At 43.2% G+C, this 23048-nt stretch overlaps 1 protein-coding gene across 1 annotated transcript; it reads right to left on the reverse strand.

Moving 5' to 3' along the window:
* Nucleotides 1-868: 868 nt before the first annotated feature.
* On the reverse strand, nucleotides 869-21813 carry cax2 (cation/H+ exchanger protein 2). Its single transcript, XM_046309013.1, has 20 exons — nucleotides 21660-21813; nucleotides 15381-15554; nucleotides 15121-15221; nucleotides 12918-13026; nucleotides 12622-12738; nucleotides 10072-10133; nucleotides 9530-9685; nucleotides 8426-8617; nucleotides 8091-8190; nucleotides 7833-7974; nucleotides 5952-6135; nucleotides 5622-5721; nucleotides 5315-5430; nucleotides 3472-3509; nucleotides 3215-3327; nucleotides 2986-3131; nucleotides 2669-2763; nucleotides 2427-2505; nucleotides 1932-2040; nucleotides 869-1633 (listed from the first exon to the last, which is right to left on the reverse strand). Exons 1-20 carry the CDS (start codon nucleotides 21709-21711, stop codon nucleotides 1560-1562), a joined length of 2259 nt encoding a protein of 752 aa, XP_046164969.1. The 5' UTR covers nucleotides 21712-21813; the 3' UTR covers nucleotides 869-1559.
* Nucleotides 21814-23048: the final 1235 nt, after the last annotated feature.

The raw sequence follows: 23048 nt of genomic DNA on the forward strand, positions 1-23048 counted from the left end.
GCACAAAGTGTATTTCTCTCAAATGTTGTGCACACATTTGTTTACATCCCTGTTAGTGAGCATTTGTCCTTTGCCAAGATACTCCACCCACCTGACATGTGGCGTCTCAAGAAGCTGATTGAACGGCATGATCATTACACAGGTGCACCTTTACAAAGGCCACTCTGAAATTTGCAATTATGTCACAAACCAATGCTCAGATGTCTCAAGTTGAGGGAGTGTGCAGTTGGCAGGCTGACTGTAGAAATGTCCACCAGAGCTGTTGACAGGATTGAATTGAATATTCATTTCTCTACCATAAGCCGCCTGACAGTTTGAGAATTTGGCCGTATGTTCGACCGACCTCAACTTCTGTCCATGTGTAACCGCGCCAGCCCAGGACTTCCACATCTGTCTTCTTCCCCAGCAGGATTGTCTGAGACCAACTACCCAGACAGCTGATGAAATTAAGTATTTCTGTCTAGATTTACAGTGTTCTGAAAAATGTACACAATGAGTTCATAAGGAAACAAGTGAATTGAAATAAAAATCATTATGCCCTAATCTATGGATCGAACATGTCTGGGCAGGGGCGCAACCCATGGCCAGGCCTAGCCACTCCGATTGACTTTCCCCCACAAAAGTGCTTTATTAATCTGATTGTAAAAAATAAATTTTATAATGCAGGAAAAAGTCCAACTTGGATAATTGTCATGCTTGGGTCGGGTGGATGACAGACTTGACAAGTGAAGTGGCTGACCTTTCAAAAAGGTTCCATTAACCATAGTGGTCTGGAAGTCTGGATAGGCCCTTTGACATTTTCAAATCCTTAAGGTCTTTCAGAATGCTTTATCGTCAAATCAACTGTGGCTCGTTAAACACCCACACATTTGGCTATTAAATGTATTTATTCCTTTGCATTAAAATACTTTTAGCATTGACAAAATAAGTTTGACATCTTCTAAACACGTTTTAAATGTACAAAAATACCTTCTTTACAGAGGCTGCTGAAAACACCCTAGGGGTTTTCAAACAAGTACAAAGATAAAAACAAACCTAAGATTGGGAGAGAGGGCCAGTGTAAAGTTTACCAAACTACACCGACTAATCATTGCTCTTTGACAGTTGAATGTTGTCCTCCAGTTTGCATAGCTTCTATTGAACATTCTCAGTGATGGTTTTAAAAGCAATAATATTAAACAGCAAGGTAGTACGGTACTAAGGTTTGGTTGGTGTGTAAAATCAGGAAATTCAGAGAAGTAGTTCTAAGAAAATATGTAGATTCTGATTTGACAGAAACAGATGAGTGACTAAATGTAGCGTGGAACAGGAGGATTACAGTATATATGTTAGCTGGAGTTGTGAGACTGTGCGGACACTACAGTGTTCAACACTGAAATGTTTCACCAACTGTTAGAATTGTTTTTGAACCGCAGTCCAGAGAAATGTCTAGATGTTCTCTAGCAGTCTGCACACAATATTCAATTCCATAAATAACTTGACTAAGTAAAAAAAAAAAACATATTGAATGCAACTTAGTCTGATATAAAAGGTAACAAGATGATGCCCAGATTAGTCCCTCAGCAGCCAGCTGGCGATGGAGCGAAGAAGTAGGATGCCAGGAGGATGAGGTAGACCACCACCAGAGCAGTGCCTGACCAGAGGAGAAAACTGTCCAATTAAACACTTAATCCACTAGAGGGCAGTTCTCTATCATGCTCAAATAATCAATATCTTACGATGACCGGCAACAGATGGACAAGGATGATTTGGTTGGATCAATGATCATTTCAACGTGTTAATTGATTACCCCAGCCTGTGTACAGTGTAGCTGACTGTTTCTGCATTGAACAACACTGTTGTTTACAATGCCACGTTGGCTGATGCAGAAACAGTCAGGCATACAGGTTGGGATGGATCGCTCTGAGGCAAACCCTCCAGTCACGCCTTACCTTGGAAGTAGTCCGATTTGCCATCCATGAAGATGTAGTTGACGAGGACCACGCTGAAGATGCTGGCCCACAGATGCAGGTCACAGAATATTAGCACAAAGCCCACATCCTGTCATAACACACACACACACAGGAAATGACTTGTCTGTTTTTACCATCAACATATTTATTTTCTATAGTCTACCATGGTATAACTATGGTCTTTGGGTGAGTTGACAAATCAAATGAAAGAAAAACATCTAAAAAAATCCATTCCATGAAAATTTAATCGAAGCCAATTCAGAAAGGGAATCCGAGTCCCCCGCCTAAGCTGACATCAGCTGAGAGTGCACCAATTAGGTGCTACTTTAGTGACAATCACCTAATTACCTTAGTTGGAGCTCCATTTAATCTGACCAGATTCTGCTCCTGCTACATGGTGTTTCCATTCTCAACTGGCCTTGTATTATTGATTAGTTATCTAGTGACAGGTACAGTCAAGGGGTAGTGTCTTACGTAGAAGGCGTTGAATAAAACAAGCAGGGGGATCTGGAGCATGCAGACCTGTACAGCGATGCAGCTGCCCACCTCCAGGCTGGGGAAAGCAACACAGAGGAACAGTCAGTCACTCCCCATCAAACACTTGTTTCAGTCAGAGAATTCCTGCTAACCAACAGGTCACCATGGCAGTTTTTACCCCGTCAGATCATGTGGTTAGGAAAAACAACTGTTCATGACCTCTGTTAGTGAGGACTCACCTCAAACTGATGTTGTTCTGAAGGGCAAACTGGATCCCGTTGACAATCTCCGGGATCTCAGGTACCATGGCCAGCACGGTTACTCCTATGAAGTACTGATGAACAACGAGAGGGAGAGTGAGGGTTGAGAGGAGAGGGAGCTATAGGGAGATCATCATGATGACAAGACAACCGTGTGTGTGTGTGTGTGTGTGTGTGTGTGTGTGTGTGTGTGTGTGTGTGTGTGTGTGTGTGTGTGTGTGTGTGTGTGTGTGTGTGTGTGTGTGTGTGTGTGTGTGTGTGTGTGTGTGTGTGTGTGTGTGTGTGTGTGTGTGTACCTGTGAGATATTGGGCTGACTCAGTATGGGCTGGATGTGTTCAGTGGTGACGTCAGCGCAGGCTGACATCAGTAGAGTGGCTATGATGAGGATGGCCAGAGCTCTCCACCGAGACCAGTGGACAACTGCACCCTGGTGGCCGGTCACTGCAGACACACATAAACACACAGTTATGGATGGCTGTTACTTATATCGTTTATAACTGTGTGTGTGTGTATTTTACCCTTACCATGTCCCTCGCCAACGTGAATGTCATAGATGTGTGAGTGTGTCTTCAGTGTGAAGATTAAACCAATGATGTAAGCAACAGGCAGAAGGAAGGAGACCGTGTACACCAGTGGCCTGAGACACACACACAAATACACACACAAATAAAGATGAGTATCACAATTCTTTACAAAAGTATATATATTTTTAATATTCACTAAGATCATCGAGTTACAAAAAAAGTACTAATAATTTGGAGCTGAACCTCTCAACACTCACTGGATGTGGCTGTGGAACAAGGTGTAGTTGTTCTCACTCTGTTGGTAAGATGACAATATATCATCAGGTGAAATACTCAGTGCCACACGACTGTCTGATACAGTACTATACAGAAGAGTGTTTCTGTTACTTTGCGAAATTACAGTTTGACTGTGTGTCTGTTGATGATTGAACATTACAGTTTGACTGTGTGTCTGTTGATGATTGAACGTTACAGTTTGACTGTGTGTCTGTTGATGATTGAACATTACAGTTTGACTGTGTGTCTGTTGATGATTGAACATTACAGTTTGACTGTGTGTCTGTTGATGATTGAACATTACAGTTTGACTGTGTGTCTGTTGATGATTGAACGTTACAGTTTGACTGTGTGTCTGTTGATGATTGAACATTACAGTTTGACTGTGTGTCTGTTGATGATTGAACGTTACAGTTTGACTGTGTGTCGATGATTGAATGTTACAGTTTGACTGTGTCTGTTGATTTACAGTTTGACTGTGTCTGTTGATGATTGAACATTACAGTTTGACTGTGTGTCTGTTGATGATTGAATGTTAGTTTGACTGTGTGTCTGTTGATGATTGAACATTACAGTTTGACTGTGTGTCTGTTGAAGATTGAACATAACAGTTTGACTATGTGTCTGTTGATGATTGAACATGACTAAGCGTTACTGACCAGGTCGTAGTGACAGTTTGACTGTGTGTCTGTTGATGATTGAACGGTACAGTTTGACTATGTGTCTGTTGATGATTGAACGTTACAGTTTGACTGTGTGTCTGTTGATGATTGAACATAACAGTTTGACTATGTGTCTGTTGATGATTGAACATTACAGTTTGACTGTGTGTCTGTTGATGATTGAACATTACAGTTTGACTGTGTGTCTGTTGATGATTGAATGTTACAGTTTGACTATGTGTCTGTTGATGATTGAACATTACAGTTTGACTGTGTGTCTGTTGATGATTGAATGTTACAGTTTGACTATGTGTCTGTTGATGATTGAACATAACAGTTTGACTATGTGTCTGTTGATGATTGAACATGACTAAGCGTTACTGACCAGGTCGTAGTGACAGTTTGACTGTGTGTCTGTTGATGATTGAACATGACTAAGCGTTACTGACCAGGTCATTTTGACAGTTTGACTGTGTGTCTGTTGATGATTGAACGGTACAGTTTGACTATGTGTCTGTTGATGATTGAGCATGACTAAGCGTTACTGACCAGGTCGTAGTGACAGTTTGACTGTGTGTCTGTTGATGATTGAGCATGACTAAGCGTTACTGACCAGGTCGTAGTGACAGTTTGACTATGTGTCTGTTGATGATTGAGCATGACTAAGCGTTACTGACCAGGTCGTAGTGACAGTTTGACAATGTGTCTGTTGATGATTGAACATAACAGTTTGACTATGTGTCTGTTGATGATTGAGCATGACTAAGCGTTACTGACCAGGTCGTAGTGACAGTTTGACTATGTGTCTGTTGATGATTGAGCATGACTAAGCGTTTACTGACCAGGTCGTAGTGACAGTTTGACTATGTGTCTGTTGATGATTGAGCATGACTAAGCGTTACTGACCAGGTCGTAGTGACAGTTTGACTATGTGTCTGTTGATGATTGAGCATGACTAAGCGTTACTGACCAGGTCGTAGTGACAGTTTGACTATGTGTCTGTTGATGATTGAGCATGACTAAGCGTTACTGACCAGGTCGTAGTGACAGTTTGACTATGTGTCTGTTGATGATTGAGCATGACTAAGCGTTACTGACCAGGTCGTAGTGACAGTTTGACTATGTGTCTGTTGATGATTGAGCATGACTAAGCGTTACTGACCAGGTCGTAGTGACAGTTGCGGCAGGCGAAGGACCCGTTGGTGGTGTTGGAATTGGTGCAGTTGTCACACACCAGGTTCCCATACGCCTTAGAGAACAGCGTGGGGGCAAACACACCTATAGAGACAGGATGAGGAGAGGGTAAGCCAGGGGAATAAAACCTTTTTGAGGATATGTGGGTCTTGGGTACGGGGTGAGAAAGGAGTTAGGGGTTAGAGGTGAGTTGTGGTTTAGAGTTGAAGGTCTTGGATACGGGGTGAGGAGTAAGGACGAAGGGAGGAGTTGGTGGTGAGGAGGTCAGGACTCACCTCCCACAGAGATGAAGAGCAAGGCAGAACTGACCCCAGCTGAACGACTGTTAAACCTCTGCTCCCTGTGTCTCAGCCCTCCTATGATCATACAGATCCCCTAGAGAGGTAAGAAAGGGTGAGCAGGAGTGAGTGGTTGGGGGAGGAGTAAGCAAAAAATAGGAATAAGGAAAAAGAGACGTATTGCATTTCAGTGTGTGTGTGTGTGTGTGTGTGTGTGTGTGTGTGTGTGTGTGTGTGTGTGTGTGTGTGTGTGTGTGTGTGTGTGTGTGTGTGTGTGTGTGTGTGTGTGTGTGTGTGTGTGTGTGTGTGTGTGTGTGTGAGACTCACAGGGATGAAGAGGATGCAGCCCAGCAGTGTGCCGGTGAGGGCAGATTTAACTATCTCCTGCAGACAGGCATTACCAGCGCGGTGACCCCTCAGCAGGGCCGTGATATAGAAGGTCATCTCTGTGATGGAGCCAAAGGTCGCATTCACCACCGCCCCCACCGCAAAGTTGCTCTGGGCAGAGATACTGCAGAAGGGATAAGGGGCATTGTTCATATGACTTTGTTAATTGTTTTTATTCAGCTTTAAAATAAAGGGTAATACAAGTATTGCTCGTCATGTTTGCTCCTCAAGTATACATGTGCTGTATGCATGTTTGCTCCTCAAGTATACATGTGCTGTATGCATGTTTGCTCCTCAAGTATACATGTGCTGTATGCATGTTTGTTTATGGGAATATGTAGGGGAGAGTGGGGTAAGATGAGCCATTGTTTTTCATTCAGCATCAATCTGTCAAGGGAAATATAGTTTCCATTCTAACAAAGATATCTGTCAGGATGCTGTGTATCCCTGGAAATAAATCAGAATTCATGTAAACATTACAGTCTTGAAAACATAGCCTATCCAAAAATAGTTGTCTCTTGGCACAATTTACCCCGGGTTTTGCTAGCTACACATTTCTGTACCGAATGAAATATTATCACTGCCTTTTTGAAACCATGTATATCCTCATTTCCCAAACAATATTAAACACAATCAAAATAGCTTTTTTGTCTTTGAATCATTTTAACCCAATGAGTCCCACCGTAACACCAGCGCGTTTTAGACTTCTATCCCCTTTTAATCATAGTGTGTATGCGCTACATACATACTTATGGGTTGTACCATTGGATCAATCAAGTTCTTCTGCATCCATAGATACCGACCATTAATGGGGGCTGAGCTGGACTGGGCCCGGGTCTTTTTACAAAAACATCTGTAGAGTGAATGGTTTGAGCTACAAAGCATTAAAAGCTGAGACTCTCACAAACAGGTAACATGTTTTGCTCACAAGACTCGTTAGAAGGTGAGGGGTTCTTCTACATAGAAGATCACAGGAAATCCCAGGACACATATACTGTAATAAGCTCACATAGTTGCTGTCACAAACTCCACAGAGTCACGGACTAGTTGTATATTCATTTCCAAGGGAGCAAACAATTGCTGTACTTACAGCACTCATTTGTCAATATAACTCACGAATGCAACTGTTTAATATCAAATTGTGTTGTGTTCTACTTGTCGTCCTGGTTGTCCTGAAAATACAATTGTAAAACACTTCACTGTGAGGATAAATATACGAGCTGGACATGCAGTTGATAGAAAGTTAGATACATGAAAAGACCATTTTTGCTGGGGTCTCAGCTGACTGATATGGTTGTTAAGCATCTTTTAACACAGGCTTAACGCCTAAATTCACTTTGTACTTTTTTAAACACTTTTAACACAGGCCCTGTTGTTACCTCATATCCCAGTGATAATGACTTGCATTACACCTGGGAAGAAAACTCTTACATTGGCTCAACTTACACCAAGGCAAACATTTTTACTATTAGCCCACACAGCTACAGGGATGTACTTTAATGCTAGGTTTAGGACATCATATGGATGCTTATAGAGGTCCCAACTGATATATAGAACAATCTCTACTTTTGTTTATATACAAGCATCACGAAACCTCAACACAATAAATTCATTTGACTTGGTGAAAATCTGTTTCTTTTGGACACAACTGTTTGCCACTTTTTCCATGTGGTTTCTTCCTTCACAGACTCCATGAAATGATGACGTCTTCCCAAATATTTGGTCAAATTGCTCATTTTGTGTATGGTTTCCAAGAAACAAGGGTGGCTCAACATACCCCACTCTCCCCGACAGTATTTGTGTGTGAGTGCGTGTGCTGACCTGGCGATGCCCATGCCGATGTAGTAGGACAGAGGAATGATGGAGCCGACTGCTGTGGCAAACTTGACCTCAGAGCTGGCAAACTGGTTTCCTTTATCTACATAGCCAATCACCAGGGACACTATCACCAGTGGAAGGAGGTCTGATGAAGGGACTAAGGAATTCAACATGTAAAATGTAAATCAAATGACTGGTCCAAAAACAACCCCGGCCTTGTCCTTTTGGCCCCAACACTATAGGCCTTGTCATAAAGGATACTGACAGCAAACACATTGATCCCATCCACAGTGTATTTGTAGTAATACCAGTTGACCGCGTGGTAGCAGCACAGCAGCGCTCGAGTCTCACAACCCTGAGGCTGGAAGTCATACAGGATATTACAGTTAGTAATAATACATGGATTCTTTACTGAGACCTAATCCAGACAATCGTATTCATTTTATCAGCTGCTCACCAAGGCCTTAGATTTTCTAAAACAGGTGTGTTACAGCAGGGATGGAACAAAAGCCTGCATAGCCAGCTCCCAAGGAGGAGATCTGGCTATACCTGGCTTAAATGCTTAAATGATCAGCGCCCTGTCTGTCTGCCCCTACCTTCCTCTTTGAGCAGGTGGAGACCGAGAGGTTCTCAGGGGGCATGAGGAGGATGGAGGCCAGGGTCCGGGCATTCATCTTGGCCACGGGAATGGTGAACACCAGCAGCCAGGCGATCAGGCAGGCCAGGGAGTGAACCACAGCCAGAAAAGGATAACCCAACAGCAGCCACACATACGTGCTCACACGGTGCTACATAGGACAGAGGAGACAGATAGAAGGTATACATCACACGGATTGGCTGCAGATCCAACCTTTTTGGACCCCTCTTCCCGACAGCTAAAGGTCTCGAAACTTCTGCGCATGACACTCTACTTGACGCACAGTCTCTGCTCTACTCGTAGATAACAGGCTACGCATGGCGAATGGTGCTCGTTTAATAAAGTTAGATCAAAGCTGAATCAATGTCTGCAATATCCCATAATGATAGCATTCTACACAATAGAGCCGAATATAGTAGCGTAGTATAAAGTTACTCTAAGACAAAAAGACACCACCCCAATCCTTATGAGATTTTAGAATGATTGTGCGAAGGGTCGAAATGTTCTCATGTGGCCAAAACTCAACAGCGCACGCCACCAGACAATGTACGTGCTTTGATTGAAACTAAACACAGGTAGGCTATGCTACTGTATACAGGTGCTGCGTGGACGTTTCACCAGTAAAACTTGAATAATTATTATTCACAATTGACGGTGGGAAATGTGAAGGGAGGGTGACCACAAAAAATGTGTGCGTCAAGAAAAAGTAAACAAACATGTAAGGTTATCAGAAAGGTACTGCAAGCTCATTGACGACGACAAGAAGCGTTTGTCTCCGCAGTTATCTTTGCCAAAGGCTGTGCCACCAAGTACTAGCGCCGGCGTGCCAATACTATTGTCCATGCCATTTGTCTTTATTTTCTAAATCTAATGTGTAAACTTAAGTTCAGAAAAATAAAACTGGTTCTGCAATGTTGAAAATCCAATAACACGGTGTGGTGATCAAAAGTTTGTTGTATTGTATTTTAGTAGACATTGGGAATCATTGAAGACAAGTGCATGGGTGTCAACATATTTGTCCGCAACTGTATACAAGCCCCCGCATCACACATCAGACTCTTACCCAGTAGGGCTTGTGCTGCGGTGGCCCCTGTAGCAGGTCTGGGATGGGCTCTTCAGTGGGTGATGGCAGGAGGATGGGAGAAGTGTCCTCCACATCCTCTGGGATGGCCTCACAGTGGGGGAACCTACCACAGCACCTCTCTACGCCTCCTCCCAACTAGAGGGGGAACACAAGAGAGTTTAGCCCAGACACAACATTCACTCTCTTAGAGGACATTATCTGTCTGTCTGTCTAATCTTTGCCCTATAAGTCATCACATGTTCAACAATGTTCAACAATCTAGCTGTATTCTAGCTATTTTATATGCTTCGATAACATAGACCTTTAGGTTTACATGATTGTTGTGGACATTTGCCTTTAATGGCTTGTGGTGGGGAAAGGAAACAGGGACTTCTGCTACACAGCAACCACAGTCAAACAGACAGGAAGTGAAGACAGGAGCTGAAACAGATGTGGTGTATCTTAACAGTTTTAACTTACTTCCTCTAAACTGATCTTTTCCAGTGGAAGCAACGTGATGGACAAAACACATATTACTGTACCTCCTGTATGGACTTCCCAAATGGCCATAAGAAATACCAAGACAACTTCCAGCACATCTTCCCTAAAAGCAGAGAGAGCGAGAGAGAGAGAGAGAGAGACCCAATCATTTCTAAAGGAATCATATCTTAGGATGGCAGTATGTGATAATCCCACCCTCCACAAGATACAAAGGTTTCATCTCAGATTGGAGTTCACCAATTTAATTGATAATCGAAATTGATTATCGAAAATAATGGCGCCGGAGGGGATGGCTGCCGTTTTATGATTCCCTAACCAATTGTGCTGTTGTGTGTGTTTCTTTGCGTTATTTGTAACTTATTTTGTACATAATGTTTCTGCCACCGTGTCTTATGACTGAAAAGAGCTTGTAGTTATCAGGACAGTGACTACTCACCCAATACTGGAGGAATACTTTTTCTTTCATGAGTCGGACGGGAAGGATTTACTTCAGATGTACAATCATTGGATAATAAAATATACGAGCTATGAGCACCTACATCCTACCAACGGAACATAAAAAACTGTAACATCTTATGATTCACCAAGTTGTGGCTGAACGACGACATGAATAACATACAGCTGGCGGGTTGTAAGCTTCTTCGGCAGGACAGAACAATGGCCTCGGGTAAGACATGGAGTGGGGGTCTACGTATATTTGGAAACAACAGCTGGTGAATGAAATCTAAGGCTATACAAAGGGAAGCACAGCCGTGAGCTGCCCAGTGACACAAGCCGACCAGACGAGCTAAATTACTTAGAGGAAAATAACACTGAAACATGTATGAGAGCATCAGCTGTTCTGGACGACTGTGTGATCACACTCTCCGATGAGAGTAAGACCTTTAAACAGGTCAACATTCACAAGGCCGCAGGGCCAGATGGATTACCAGGACATGTACTCTGAGCATGTGCTGACCAGCTGGCAAGTGTCTTCACTGACATTTTACACCTAATACCAACATACCAACATGTTTCAAGCAGACTCCCATAGTGCCTGTGCCCAAGAACACTAAGGTAACCTGCCTAAATGACTACCAACCCGTAGCACTCACGTCTGTAGCCATGACTTGCTTTGAACGGCTGGTCATGGCTCACATCAACACCATTATCCCAGAAACCCACTCTAATTTGCATACCGCCCTAACAGATACATAGATGATGCAATCTCTATTGCACTCAACACTGCCCTTTCCCACATGGACAAAAGAAACACCTATGTGAGAATGCTATTCATTGAACGTTGAGCTGTAGTCAACACCATAGTGCCCTCAAAGCTCATCACTAAGCTAAGGACCCTGGGACTAAACACCTCCCTATGCCACTGGATCCTGGACTTCCTGACTGCCCCCCAACCCCCCCAGGTGGTAAGGGTAGGTAACAACACATCCGCCATGCTGATCCTCAACATGTGGGCCACTGAGGGGTGTGTACTCAGTCCCCTCCTGTACTTCCATGTATGCATGGCCAGGCACGACTCAAACACCATCATCAAGTTTGCCGATGACACAACAGTGGTAGGCCTGATCACCGACAATGATGAGACAGCCTACAGGGAGGAGGTCAGAGACCTGGCCGTGTGCTACCAGGACAACAACCTCTCCCTCAACGTGATCAAGACAAAGGAGATGATTGTGGACTACAGGAAAAGGAGGACTGAGCATGCCCCCATTCTCATCGAAGGGGCTGTAGTGGTGCAGGTTGAGAGCTTCAAATTCTTTGGTGTCCACATTACCAACAAACAATCATGGTCCAAACACACTAAGACAGTCGTGAATAGGGCACGACAAAGCCTATTCTCCCTCAGCAGACTGAAAAGATTTGCCATGGGTCTTTAGATTCTCAAAAGGATCTACAGCTGCACCATCGAGAGCATCCTGACTGGTTGCATCACTGCCTGGTATGGCAACTGCTCAGCCATCCACAGCAAGGCACAACAGAGGGTAGTGCATACGAATGACCCAGTACATCACCGGGGGCAAGCTTCCTGCCATCCAAGACCTCTATACCAGGCGGTGTCAGAGGAAGGCCCTAAAAATGGTCAACGACTCCAGCCACCCTAATCATAGACTGTTGTCTCTGCTACCGCACGGCAAGCGGTACCGGAGCTCCAAGTCTAGGTCCAAGAGGCTTATTAACAGCTTCTACCCCCAAGCCATAAGACTCCTGAACAGCTAATCAAAGGGCTACGCTGCTGCTACTCTCTGTTTATTATCTAGGCATAGTCATTTTTAACTCTACCTACATGTACATATTACCTCAATTACCTCGTCTAGCCGGTGCCCCTCCACATTGACTCTGTACCTGTACCCCCTGAATATAGCCTCGCTGTCATTTTACTACTGCTGTTTAATTATTTGTTCATTTTATTTTCTATTTTTTGAACTCATCTATTTTTTCTTAAAACTTCTTAAAACATTGTTGGTTAAGATCTTGTAAGTAAGCCTTTCACTGTAAGGTCTACACCTGTTGTATTTGGCGCATGTGACAAATCAAATTTGATAACACAGTACTGCCAAAGGATAGACAGTACTGCCAATGGAGATCCATACCATATGGTACTCCAATGATGGTGATGAACATCAGTATGCTGACCAGGAGGTAGACCAGAGACACCCACCAGCCAAACAACAACACATACACCACATTTCCACAGGTGATCAGATGACCTAACATCAGAGACACAGACAGAGAGAAATTAGTGATGATGCCATGTAGCCCTATTCACAGCAAGCCATGATTGAGGACTTCGGGGTTTGTACTGAGTATCACAGTGACATCTGTAGAGTTGACTACTTTTCCTCCTTACAAGCACAAATACACACAAAACAAACCCACAAACACTCACCTGTGTGTGGTTTGATGACGTTGAGCTCTGAATAGAGCTCCTTGACCACATCCGACCTGTCCTCAAAGGGACGCTCCGTCACATGACTCTTCCACTTCCTAAATCCAAACTAAAACATGCGCACACACACAGCGAGAGAGTTATTGTGCACACATGATTTAGACAGTTCATTTGAACCTGTACTGTACAAAACATACTTCCTAACTTCAGATTTAGTGAATATTTGTTTTCATTTCAACAACTCTACTTGTGATGTGCTAGACACCCTGCGTACAGTGGCAAATCAGCAGTTAAAACAATGACAAAGCCTTCTCCCCACCACTATTTCAGTTAAAACAATGACAAAGCCTTCTCCCCACCACTATTTCAGTTAAAACAATGACAAAGCCTTCTCCCCACCACTATTTCAGTTAAAACAATGACAAAGCCTTCTCCCCACCACTATTTCAGTAAAAACAATGACAAAGCCTTCTCCCCACCACTATTTCAGTTAAAACAATGACAAAACCTTCTCCCCACCACTATTTCAGTTAAAACAATGACAAAGCCTTCTCCCCACCACTATTTCAGTAAAAACAATGACAAAGCCTTCTCCCCACCACTATTTCAGTTAAAACAATGACAAAGCCTTCTCCCCACCACTATTTCAGATAAAACAATGACAAAGCCTTCTCCCCACCACTATTTCAATTAAAACAATGACAAAGCCTTCTCCCCACCACTACTTCAGTGAAAACAATGACAAAGCCTTCTCCCCACCACTATTTCAGTAAAAACAATGACAAAGCCTTCTCCCCACCACTACTTCAGTGAAAACAATGACAAAGCCTTCTCCCCACCACTATTTCAGTAAAAACAATGACAAAGCCTTCTCCCCACCACTACTTCAGTGAAAAGCGGGGGACAAGGCTGGAGAAATGTAACAACTCTCAAATTCAATGACAGAGCTATGGATGCAAGGAATGACCATGATATCAAAATGATAGTTTTAACCATGTTAACATTTTACAGCAGTGGGCTAAATCAGGGTCACAGAGTGTATCTTGGTAGACTTCAACAAATCTACTTTGAAACAAACGTATACGCCTCACACACATGGTCATGGGCTTAAAAAAGACACCTGTACCATGTCAGATATAGAGTTTAAATGTTAAGTTTAAATGTTGAGTTTGCATCCCAATATTACACTTTATATACAGTGCATTCGGAAAGTATTCAGACCCCTAAACTTTTTTCACATTTTGTTACGTTACAGACTTATTCTAAAATTGATTAAATCGTTTTTTCCCCCATCAATCTACACACAATACCCCATAATGACAGCAGAGATGGTTGTCCTTCTGGAAGGTCCTCCCATCTAGACAGGTATTTGCCTTTCCACATCATGTCCAATCAATTGAATTTACCACAGTTGGACTCCAAACAAGTTGTAGAAACATCTCAAGGATGATCAATGGAAACAGGATGCACTTGAGCTCAATTTCAAGTCTCACAACAAAGGGTCTGAAATCTTATGTAAGTAAGGTATTTCATTTTTTCAAACTCCATTTTAGAATAAGGCTGTAACGCAACAAAACGTGGAAAAGGTCAAGGGGTCTGAATACTTTCCGAATGCACCGTATATGAATGCAGCTGCCACTGTATTGAAGCCAATGGACAGTTTATTATAGTGCACTATGCATTTATTACCGGAGATAGGTTCAGTACACAGCATTCTGTATGCATTTTCTTAAGTCTTGTAGATCAATGCACTGCTCTATTTTAGTTTATAAAGCCCTCGTGCAAACTTCTGCCATGCCTTACGTCACTGTTACATTACAGACATACGAGACACCAGACCGGATCACAGGGATGGTCAACTCTGGAGATCCTTTTGGTCAGCAATGAGTTAGGTAGATCTGCGTTTAGTTCATTTTGCACCTTGTGAAATGATCTCTAGAATTCTACAAAGTTGGATGTTTTGGTGTCGCTAGGACATTTCATTACTTTTTGACTGAGGAATGTGTTTGTTTTTCAGGAAAGTGTTTTGTTAGTGACTTTTCTTAAATTCCTTGTGAAAAATGGTGCATTTTTATTGTATTGTAATGGTAATTATTGGTCATTTGTTTGATTGTGTGCAGGGCTGCATCTCTGGGATGGATCAACATATTTCATTCATCTGCAATGTTGTTGATTCTGCTTCATAAACTATACTGTACTATACCCTGTAGTTGTTGGCTAGTTTGTTGGCCTCCACTTCGTTCTCTGCTCTGATAGTGGTCTTGTTGGTGGCATCCTCCCATACATCCTCATGGGCGCTGAGTCCTGAAGGGTGAGATGTATTCAATCATGTTACAATCTAACTCTATTGAGGTTAATAATAACAACCAAAAGTTTATCTCTGGCCCGGTTCCATTTCAACCCTTACCGCCCTCTCTTCTCCTAGTGCTATAGTACCAAAATGTGACTGGACCTTGTACTCACGTGTGTGTGTGGACGGACATTTTGGCGTGTAGACACCTGGTCCGGGGAGGAGGGAGGGGGAAAGCGAGGGGGTGCAGGCATCCCTCAGCTCGGAGTGCAGGCTGGCCACACACAGCCGATCACACATTGGCCCGTGGAGGTGCCCCCCCCGGTGATCTTGGTCCCATGGAGAATCTGCAGGGAGTAGATGAGGGGAGGAGATGTAGCAATGGCACAAGAGGTTCTGGTCATGACCCAAAGTGTTTGGTAAACACTGGTCTAGCGTGTGGTATTCTGGTGGAACCGTAGGTCAGAGACAATGACCCTGTACTTCCTGTCTGGAAGAGGAGGAGAGGCATGACAGACATACACAGCCAGCCAGACATACACAGTCAGACAGATGGGCACAGACAGACATAAGCTGGGCTTGTTCACGGAGACAAAACTCTGCCTGAAACAAGACAGGCGTGCCTGCCTGGTCGGTTATTTTCAGAATGTGCTTGATGGTGGCAAATAAACTTTGTGACCCAAAACATTACACTATTTATTTAACCTTTATTCATCCAGGTAAGCAGTCATGCAATGCACTTAGGCCAAAGTGTGATCTAATGTTCCCCTGACTTGTTTTTCTGTACCAAGGCTTCTCATAGTAACAGTAGGCCTGCAGTAACACCTGCTAAACTGTGTACATGACCAATAACCTTTGATTTGAGTAAAATACAGAAGGATTAGTATCACTTCCCTTTACCAGTATAAATACAAACGATGTTCTTGAACTTCCCCATCTTTCTGCCTAAATGTCTTCAATGTCCCTTAAGGTCATACAGTTTCAACTGCATGTTACAAACATTTAATGATTCCTGTAACCAGACGAGGTAGACAGACGTTATCCAATGTTGATACTAGCAGGCCGCCAGCCACAAACAGGGGCAGTTCCTGTCCTTAACACTGAAAGATCAAACTTGTGAGACGTGTCTTACTGGTAATCGGTTCTTACAGCACCCACTACCATTCAGTGATATTATTTGTCCATGGGGAAAAAGAGCTACTTCGTAAACACAGCACTGCCTGTTAGACTAAAATGAGTAGTAACCCTGAATAAGACATAACCACACACTGACCAAAAAGTTATTTAGTTGGCATTTACGCATGTCCCCATTACCAGTAAAATATCATCAAAACCCATTTCTTTCACTTACTTGCTGTGCTGTGTCGTTGTTCATTTGTTCAGTCTCATCCAGGATTTCATCATACATGTCAAGCAGTGAAGTTTCAGCAGTCTGTCTGTGGCCTCTCTTCCTCGATGCCCACTGTCACTGTGTCCGTTTCCCTCTTGTCCAGCTGTGTCTGTAACATTTCACGTAAACCCTGTTTCTTGTCTGCATCGAAGTAGCGGGTCTTGTACCTAGCATCGAGCAAGGTGGCGACACAGTAAAGTGGCTCAGAGAGATTGCCACCAAATCACTTGTTCACAGCCTCTTGTTGAGTACTTTTGTACGTTTTAACCCCATGGTCTGTCGGCAGTTTTGTTGAGCAGGCGTTTCAATGCCATGACCGAGGGTATCACGTCTGCTGCAGACACAGTTGATGAGCTTATTTCTCAGGTCAGTTGTTCAAATGGAGCTGGGAATGTTCATGTTTCCAAGTTTCAAACATCTTCTCAAATGCCATTGAAATGGAAGCAGCGGTATGAGAAACGGCACATTCTTGAGTATGCAATACTGCTTTCCTCAGTACGAAATCCTCATCGACACACTGCTGTCACACTCATAATGCTCATAGGGCTGACATCGCTGGTCCAAATGTCAGTCGTGAAGCTAATAGCAGTGATGCCCATAGCAAGTAGCTCATGGATGTGCGTTTCAACAATACTGTGTAACTCCGGAAGGGCAACATCTGAAAAATAGTGCCTATTTGGTAGTGTGTACTGAGGCTCGAGGTGCTCGGCCAGTCGACGAAAGCCAACATCATCCACAACAGAGAATGGTTGATTGTCAAGGGCAATGAATTTCATTATCTTGGCGTTAATGGATTTTGCCCGAGTTGTCTCGCTGAAATATTCTTACTCTTTCAAATGACTGCTCGACTTCAACTTGTTTAGTTCTTGGAAGTGTGTGCTTAGTATTTTTATGTTTTTGTTCTGTGTATAGCTGTATTTTTTGTGGTGTGGTTACGTCATCTATCTACGTTATATAGGCATGCACGTCATCTACCTACGTTATATAGGTATGCACGTCATCTACCTACGTTATATAGGTATGCACGTCATCTACCTACGTTATATAGGTTTGCACGTCATCTACCTACGTTATATACGCATGCACGTCATCTACCTACGTTATATAGGTATGGCACGTCATCTACCTACGTTATATACGCATGCACGTCATCTACCTACGTTATATAGGTATGGCACGTCATCTACCTACGTTATATAGGTATGCACGTCATCTACCTACGTTATATAGGCATGCACGTCATCTACCTAAGTTATATAGGTATGCACGTCATCTACCTACGTTATATAGGTATGCACGTCAGTTTGACATCGGTTTTGCACATCGGAGTTAAACTAGACATCAATCCGATGCTGATGTTGGCATTTTTAGCTAATATCTGTCAATTCAGATATGCTTACCGATATATCTTGCATCCCTAGCGCGTAGTGTGTAAAAATCTTCTGTCCTCGGTTTCAACACTCACTGCCGGGTTTCAAACTGCCCCTGGAAGCAATGTCAGCACAATAACTGTTTGTCAGGAGAATCGTGAAATGGGTTTCCATGGCTGAGCAGCTGCACATGGCTGGAGTGGTATAAACTCTGGAGCAGTGGAAATGCATTCTCTGGAGTGATGAATCCCGCGTCACCATCTGGCAGTCCGACGGATGCCAGGAGAACTATACCTGCCCCAATGCATAGAACTATACCTGCCCCAATGCATAGGGCCAACTGTAAAAGTTTGGTGGAGGAGGAATAACGGTCTGGGGCTGTTTTTCATGGTTCAGGCTCCTTAGTTCCAGTGAAGGGAAATCTTAACACTACAGCATACAATAACACTGCCCTTTCCCACCTTGACAAAAGGAACACCTACGTGAGAATGCAGCTCATTGACTACAGCTCAAGCGTTCAACACCATAGTTCCCACAAAGCTCACCACTAAGCTAAGGACCCTGGGACTAAACACCTCCCTCTGCAACTGGATCCTGGACTTCCTGACGGGCCGCCCCCAGGTGTTAAGGGCAGGCAACACGTCTGCTACGCTGATCCTCAACACTGGGGCCCATCAGGGGTGTGTTCTTGTTCCTATCCTGTACTCCCTGTTCACCCACGACAGTGTGGCCAAACACGACTCCATCACCATCATTAAGTTTGCTGGCAACACAACAATGGTAGGCCTGAGAGGGAGGAGAGGAGGTTAGAGACCTGGCAGTGTGGTGCCAGGACAACAACCTCTCTCTCAATGTGAGGAAGACAAAGGAGCTGATCGTGGACTACAGGAAAAGGCGGTCCGAACAGGCCCCAATTAACATCGACGGGGCTGTAGTGGAGCGGGTCGAGAGTTTCAAGTTCCTTGGTGTCCACATCACCAACAAAGTATCATGGTACAAACACACCAAGACAGTCATGAAGAGGGTACGACAACACTTTTTCCCGCTCAGGAAACTGAAAAGACTTGGCATGGGTCCCCAGTTCCTCAAAAGGTTCTACAGCTGCACCATCGAGAGCATCTTGACCAGTTGCATCACTGCCTGGTATGGGGAGGCAGGTTGCCTTTTATTTGCTTTTTATTATCTATGCATAGTTACTTCACCCCTACTTACATGTACAAATTACCTGAACTAACCCACACATTAATTCGGGAACCGGTACCCCCTGTATATACCTAGTCACGCGGGGGGCTCCCGAGTGGTGCATCTCAGTGCTAGAGGCGTCACTCACTACAGACACCCAGGCTGAATCACAACCAGCCGTGATTGGGAGTTTCATAGGGCGGCACACAATTGGCCAAGCGTCGTCCGGGTTTGGCCGGGGTAGGCCGTTATTATAAATAAGAATTTGTACATAACTGACTTGCCTAGTTTAAAAAAATATATATATATATATATAACCAGTTATTTTATTGTGTTACTTTTTATAATTTTTCACTTTAGTTTATTTGGTAAATTTTTTGTTAATTATTTCTTGAACTGCACTGTTGGTTAAGGGCTTGTAAGTAAGCATTTCACGGTAAGCTCTACACATTTTGTATTCGGCGCATGTGACAAATAAAGTTCGATTTGATTCTAGACAATTTTGTGCTTCCAACCTTATGGCAAGAGTATGGGGAAGGCACTTTCCTGTTTCAGCATGGCAATGCCCTCATGCACAAAGGTCCACAAGGTCCATACAGAAATGGTTTGTCGAGATCGGTGTGGAAGAACTTGACTGGCCTGCACAAAGCCCTGACCTCAACCCCATCTAACACCTTTGGGATGAATTGGAACACAGACTGTGAGTCAGCCCTAATCTCCCAAGATGAATGCTCTTGTGGCTGAATGGAAGCAAATTCTCACAGCAGTATTCCAACATCTAGTGGAAAGCCTTCTCAGAAGAGTGGAGGCTGTTATAGCAGGAAAAAGGGGACCAACTCCATATTTATGCCCATGCTTTGGGAATGAGATGTTCGACGAGCAGGTGTCCACATACTTTTGGTCACGAAGTGTATGTATCCAACGGACTCATCCTACAAAGTAGGATGCTTTCAAAATGCATCCTTCTGTCCTCCCTTCCTCCAATCACTGATATGACCACATAACTAGAATGAGATTCTATTCCTATGGATATGACTGGGGATGATTGGGTAAAAGGTAAAAATTGGGTTTGAGGAAAAGCAAAAAGTCCACAATGTTATCACCTATCTAGTTAAGTTTTTTTTTCAACTGTATTATAGCTCAATCCAAAGGGGAGCAGCATAATGAATTCTAAAATTCTGAGCAGGACATTTGACACAAGGAAAAAAATCCTGCGTGACAGGTGTGCGAGCATATGTTGGTGACGGTGTTATAATACTACTGTTTTGTCGGGACTGATGGTCTGTTTATGTTTTTATGGTTGTCGTTATACGGAGTAGGCCTACCTATCTAGTTGTCCTATCAGGGACAACAGTTGGTGACAACTAGCATTTTAAATCTAACCCTTTTCCTAACCTTAACCTAATTCTCCTAACTTGCCATGTTAATTCTCCTAACTTGCTGCGTTGTTAGTTCTACTAATTTGCTACGTTAACTCCCCTAACCTGCTATGTTAGTTCTAACCAGCTATGTAAACAAACCATCAGTCCCTACAAACCATCTGTATCACCACACCTGTTGCTAGTCCAACGGCCGGCAGATGGTGATATTGAGTCATTTTCATTTTACAGTCTGCATTGTATGCAGCAAGCAATAAACCCGTATCCCAGTGGACCGGTTCTTCCTCCATTCGGTCTGCAAAGGCATCGATTTCCACCTTAACTATATTTAATGGCAAGAAGGCTGGCGAAAAAACGGGAAAAAAATATGCATACTTTCTTTATGAAACACGATGTTCCACCACCATGCTAAAGTGGCTAATGCCTGCAAACACTAATCCCAGATGTTGCATATCCCATGCCGCCATCTGTTTGCAGCCATCTGTTGTTTCTGTTGCTAGTTGAACGAAGGACGCGACAACAGGAAGTATCATTAGCATGGGGTTGGAAATGGTGTTTCGTAAAGAAAGTATGCATATTTTCAACAACAACAAAAATACCTTCTCTCCATTAAATCTAGTTCATGAGGAAATCAACGCATTTGCAGCCATACTGGAGAACGTTGTAGGTAGGAACCGGTCCAAGGGGGATACCAGTGTATTGCCGGCTGCATTAAACGGCTTTTGATGGTAAAATGAAACCAGATCAATATCGCCATCTGCCGTTTTTGGCTTAACCTGTAGTGTATTCCGTGTGATCATACGTCACAGGTTTATTCTCAGATTTTGATTTAAGTGACCACGACAATAATGTATTTATTCAGTAGTAACACAGTCATTATCAAAAAAGGATAGGCAATGCACCTGTCTTTTCCCTTTGTTCAATTTCTTGAAATTACACTGTAACCTAATGTGCATGTATTAACATGTAGGTATTATTTCGCGGTAGGATTATTTATTATATGACAGATTTTTTTAAAGCACATCGACGATACGAAGTATATGGCTAGTTTACATAGCCTAAAAAAAAGTTTAGCATCGCACAACACTAACGTTAGCTACATCAGTAATAGGCTATTTAGCTCGGCCTCACCTTGACTGTCGATGGTTGATCTCCGCCGTCGACTCTCTGTGTCTGTTGACATGTGTGGGCTGGAGAGAGACAAATCAGTCTCTCAGTCAGTTATAGTAATGGGTTCCATCACGCGCTTCTTGCTCAACCTTGTCGTATGACGGCAGAGGGTTCTGCGCTCACGGATTAGGCAACATGGAATTATGGGAAGCGTAGTGATTACTGCACTATATGGGCTGTGTTGTAGGCTAGGCATGTAGACCTTTACTGGGAAGGTTTTCCTATTCATTTCCCATTCCTCGTAATACAGTTTGAGTGTGCATATGCCTACCTATCTCTTGGTCGCTCGTCGGGCTTTCATGCGCATCCTTTACACATTTACAAAGGAAGACGTGCAGCAATCTCCACTCATCTGTGAATACTGAACTGAAAAGGAGCATCGCATGATCATAGAGAGAAAGCGTTTGTGTGTAAGTGTGTGCGTGCTCTCAGTGTCCGCAAACTTCTCAAAACCTTTCACCAGGGGAAGTCTCAAAGACAGCATATGCTTGCATTTGACAGCCAGTGAGAGGCCTTGTACCCATCCGTTTAGTCATGGTGTGGTGTCTGTCTGGCACTGTGAGACAAGTGAGATGCACAACAATAACCACCTATATTTGATATGTACACTGCATGGGATTTTGATTCTGATCCGTTTACAGTGCATTCAGAAAGTATTCAATATATAATAAATAATAATAATAATATATGCCATTTAGCAGACGCTTTTATCCATAGCAACTTACAGTCATGTGTGCATACATTCTACGTATGGGTGGTCCCGGGGATCGAACCCACTACCCTGGCGTTACAAGCGCCATGCTCTACCAACTGAGCTACAGAAGGACCATATAAATGTAGTACATTCACACCCCTTTACTCATTCCACATTTGGTTGTTACAAACTGGGATTAAAATGGACAATTGAACAAAATTAATGAAAAATACATAAATCAATCCTGAGTCAATACATTTACATTTACATTTAAGTCATTTAGCAGACGCTCTTATCCAGAGCGACTTACAAATTCAGACTCACCTTTGATAGCGATGACAGCAGTGAGTCTTTCTAGTTAAGTCTCTTAAAGCTTTCCACATCTGGATTGTGCAACATCTGCCCATTATTCATTAAAACAACTTTTAGGCTCTATCAAATTGGTTGTTGATCATTGCTTGACAACCATTTTCAGGTCTTGCCATAGATATTAAAGCAGATTTAAGTCAAAACTGTAACTCAGCCACTCAGGAACATTCACTGTCTTCTTGGTAAGCAACTCCAGTGTAGATTTAGCCTTGTGTTGTAAGTTATTGTTCTGCTGAAAGGTGAGTTCATCTCCCAGTGTCTGGTGGACAGCAAGACTGAACCAGGTT

This window comes from Oncorhynchus gorbuscha, linkage group LG02 (genome assembly GCF_021184085.1).
Source record: "Oncorhynchus gorbuscha isolate QuinsamMale2020 ecotype Even-year linkage group LG02, OgorEven_v1.0, whole genome shotgun sequence".
NCBI lineage: Eukaryota > Metazoa > Chordata > Actinopteri > Salmoniformes > Salmonidae > Oncorhynchus > Oncorhynchus gorbuscha.

Bases quoted from the DNA above. Each gene is read 5' to 3' on its own strand.
- cax2 (XM_046309013.1), bottom strand. From the start codon at position 21,711: ATGTCAACAGACACAGAGAGTCGACGGCGGAGATCAACCATCGACAGT. The intron at 8,618-9,529 runs GTAAGAGTCTGA...TGTCCTATGTAG, and splicing joins CGCAGCACAAGCCCTACTGG to CACCGTGTGAGCACGTATGT. The intron at 2,506-2,668 runs GTGAGTCCTCAC...TGCTTTCCCCAG, and splicing joins CAGAACAACATCAGTTTGAG to CCTGGAGGTGGGCAGCTGCA.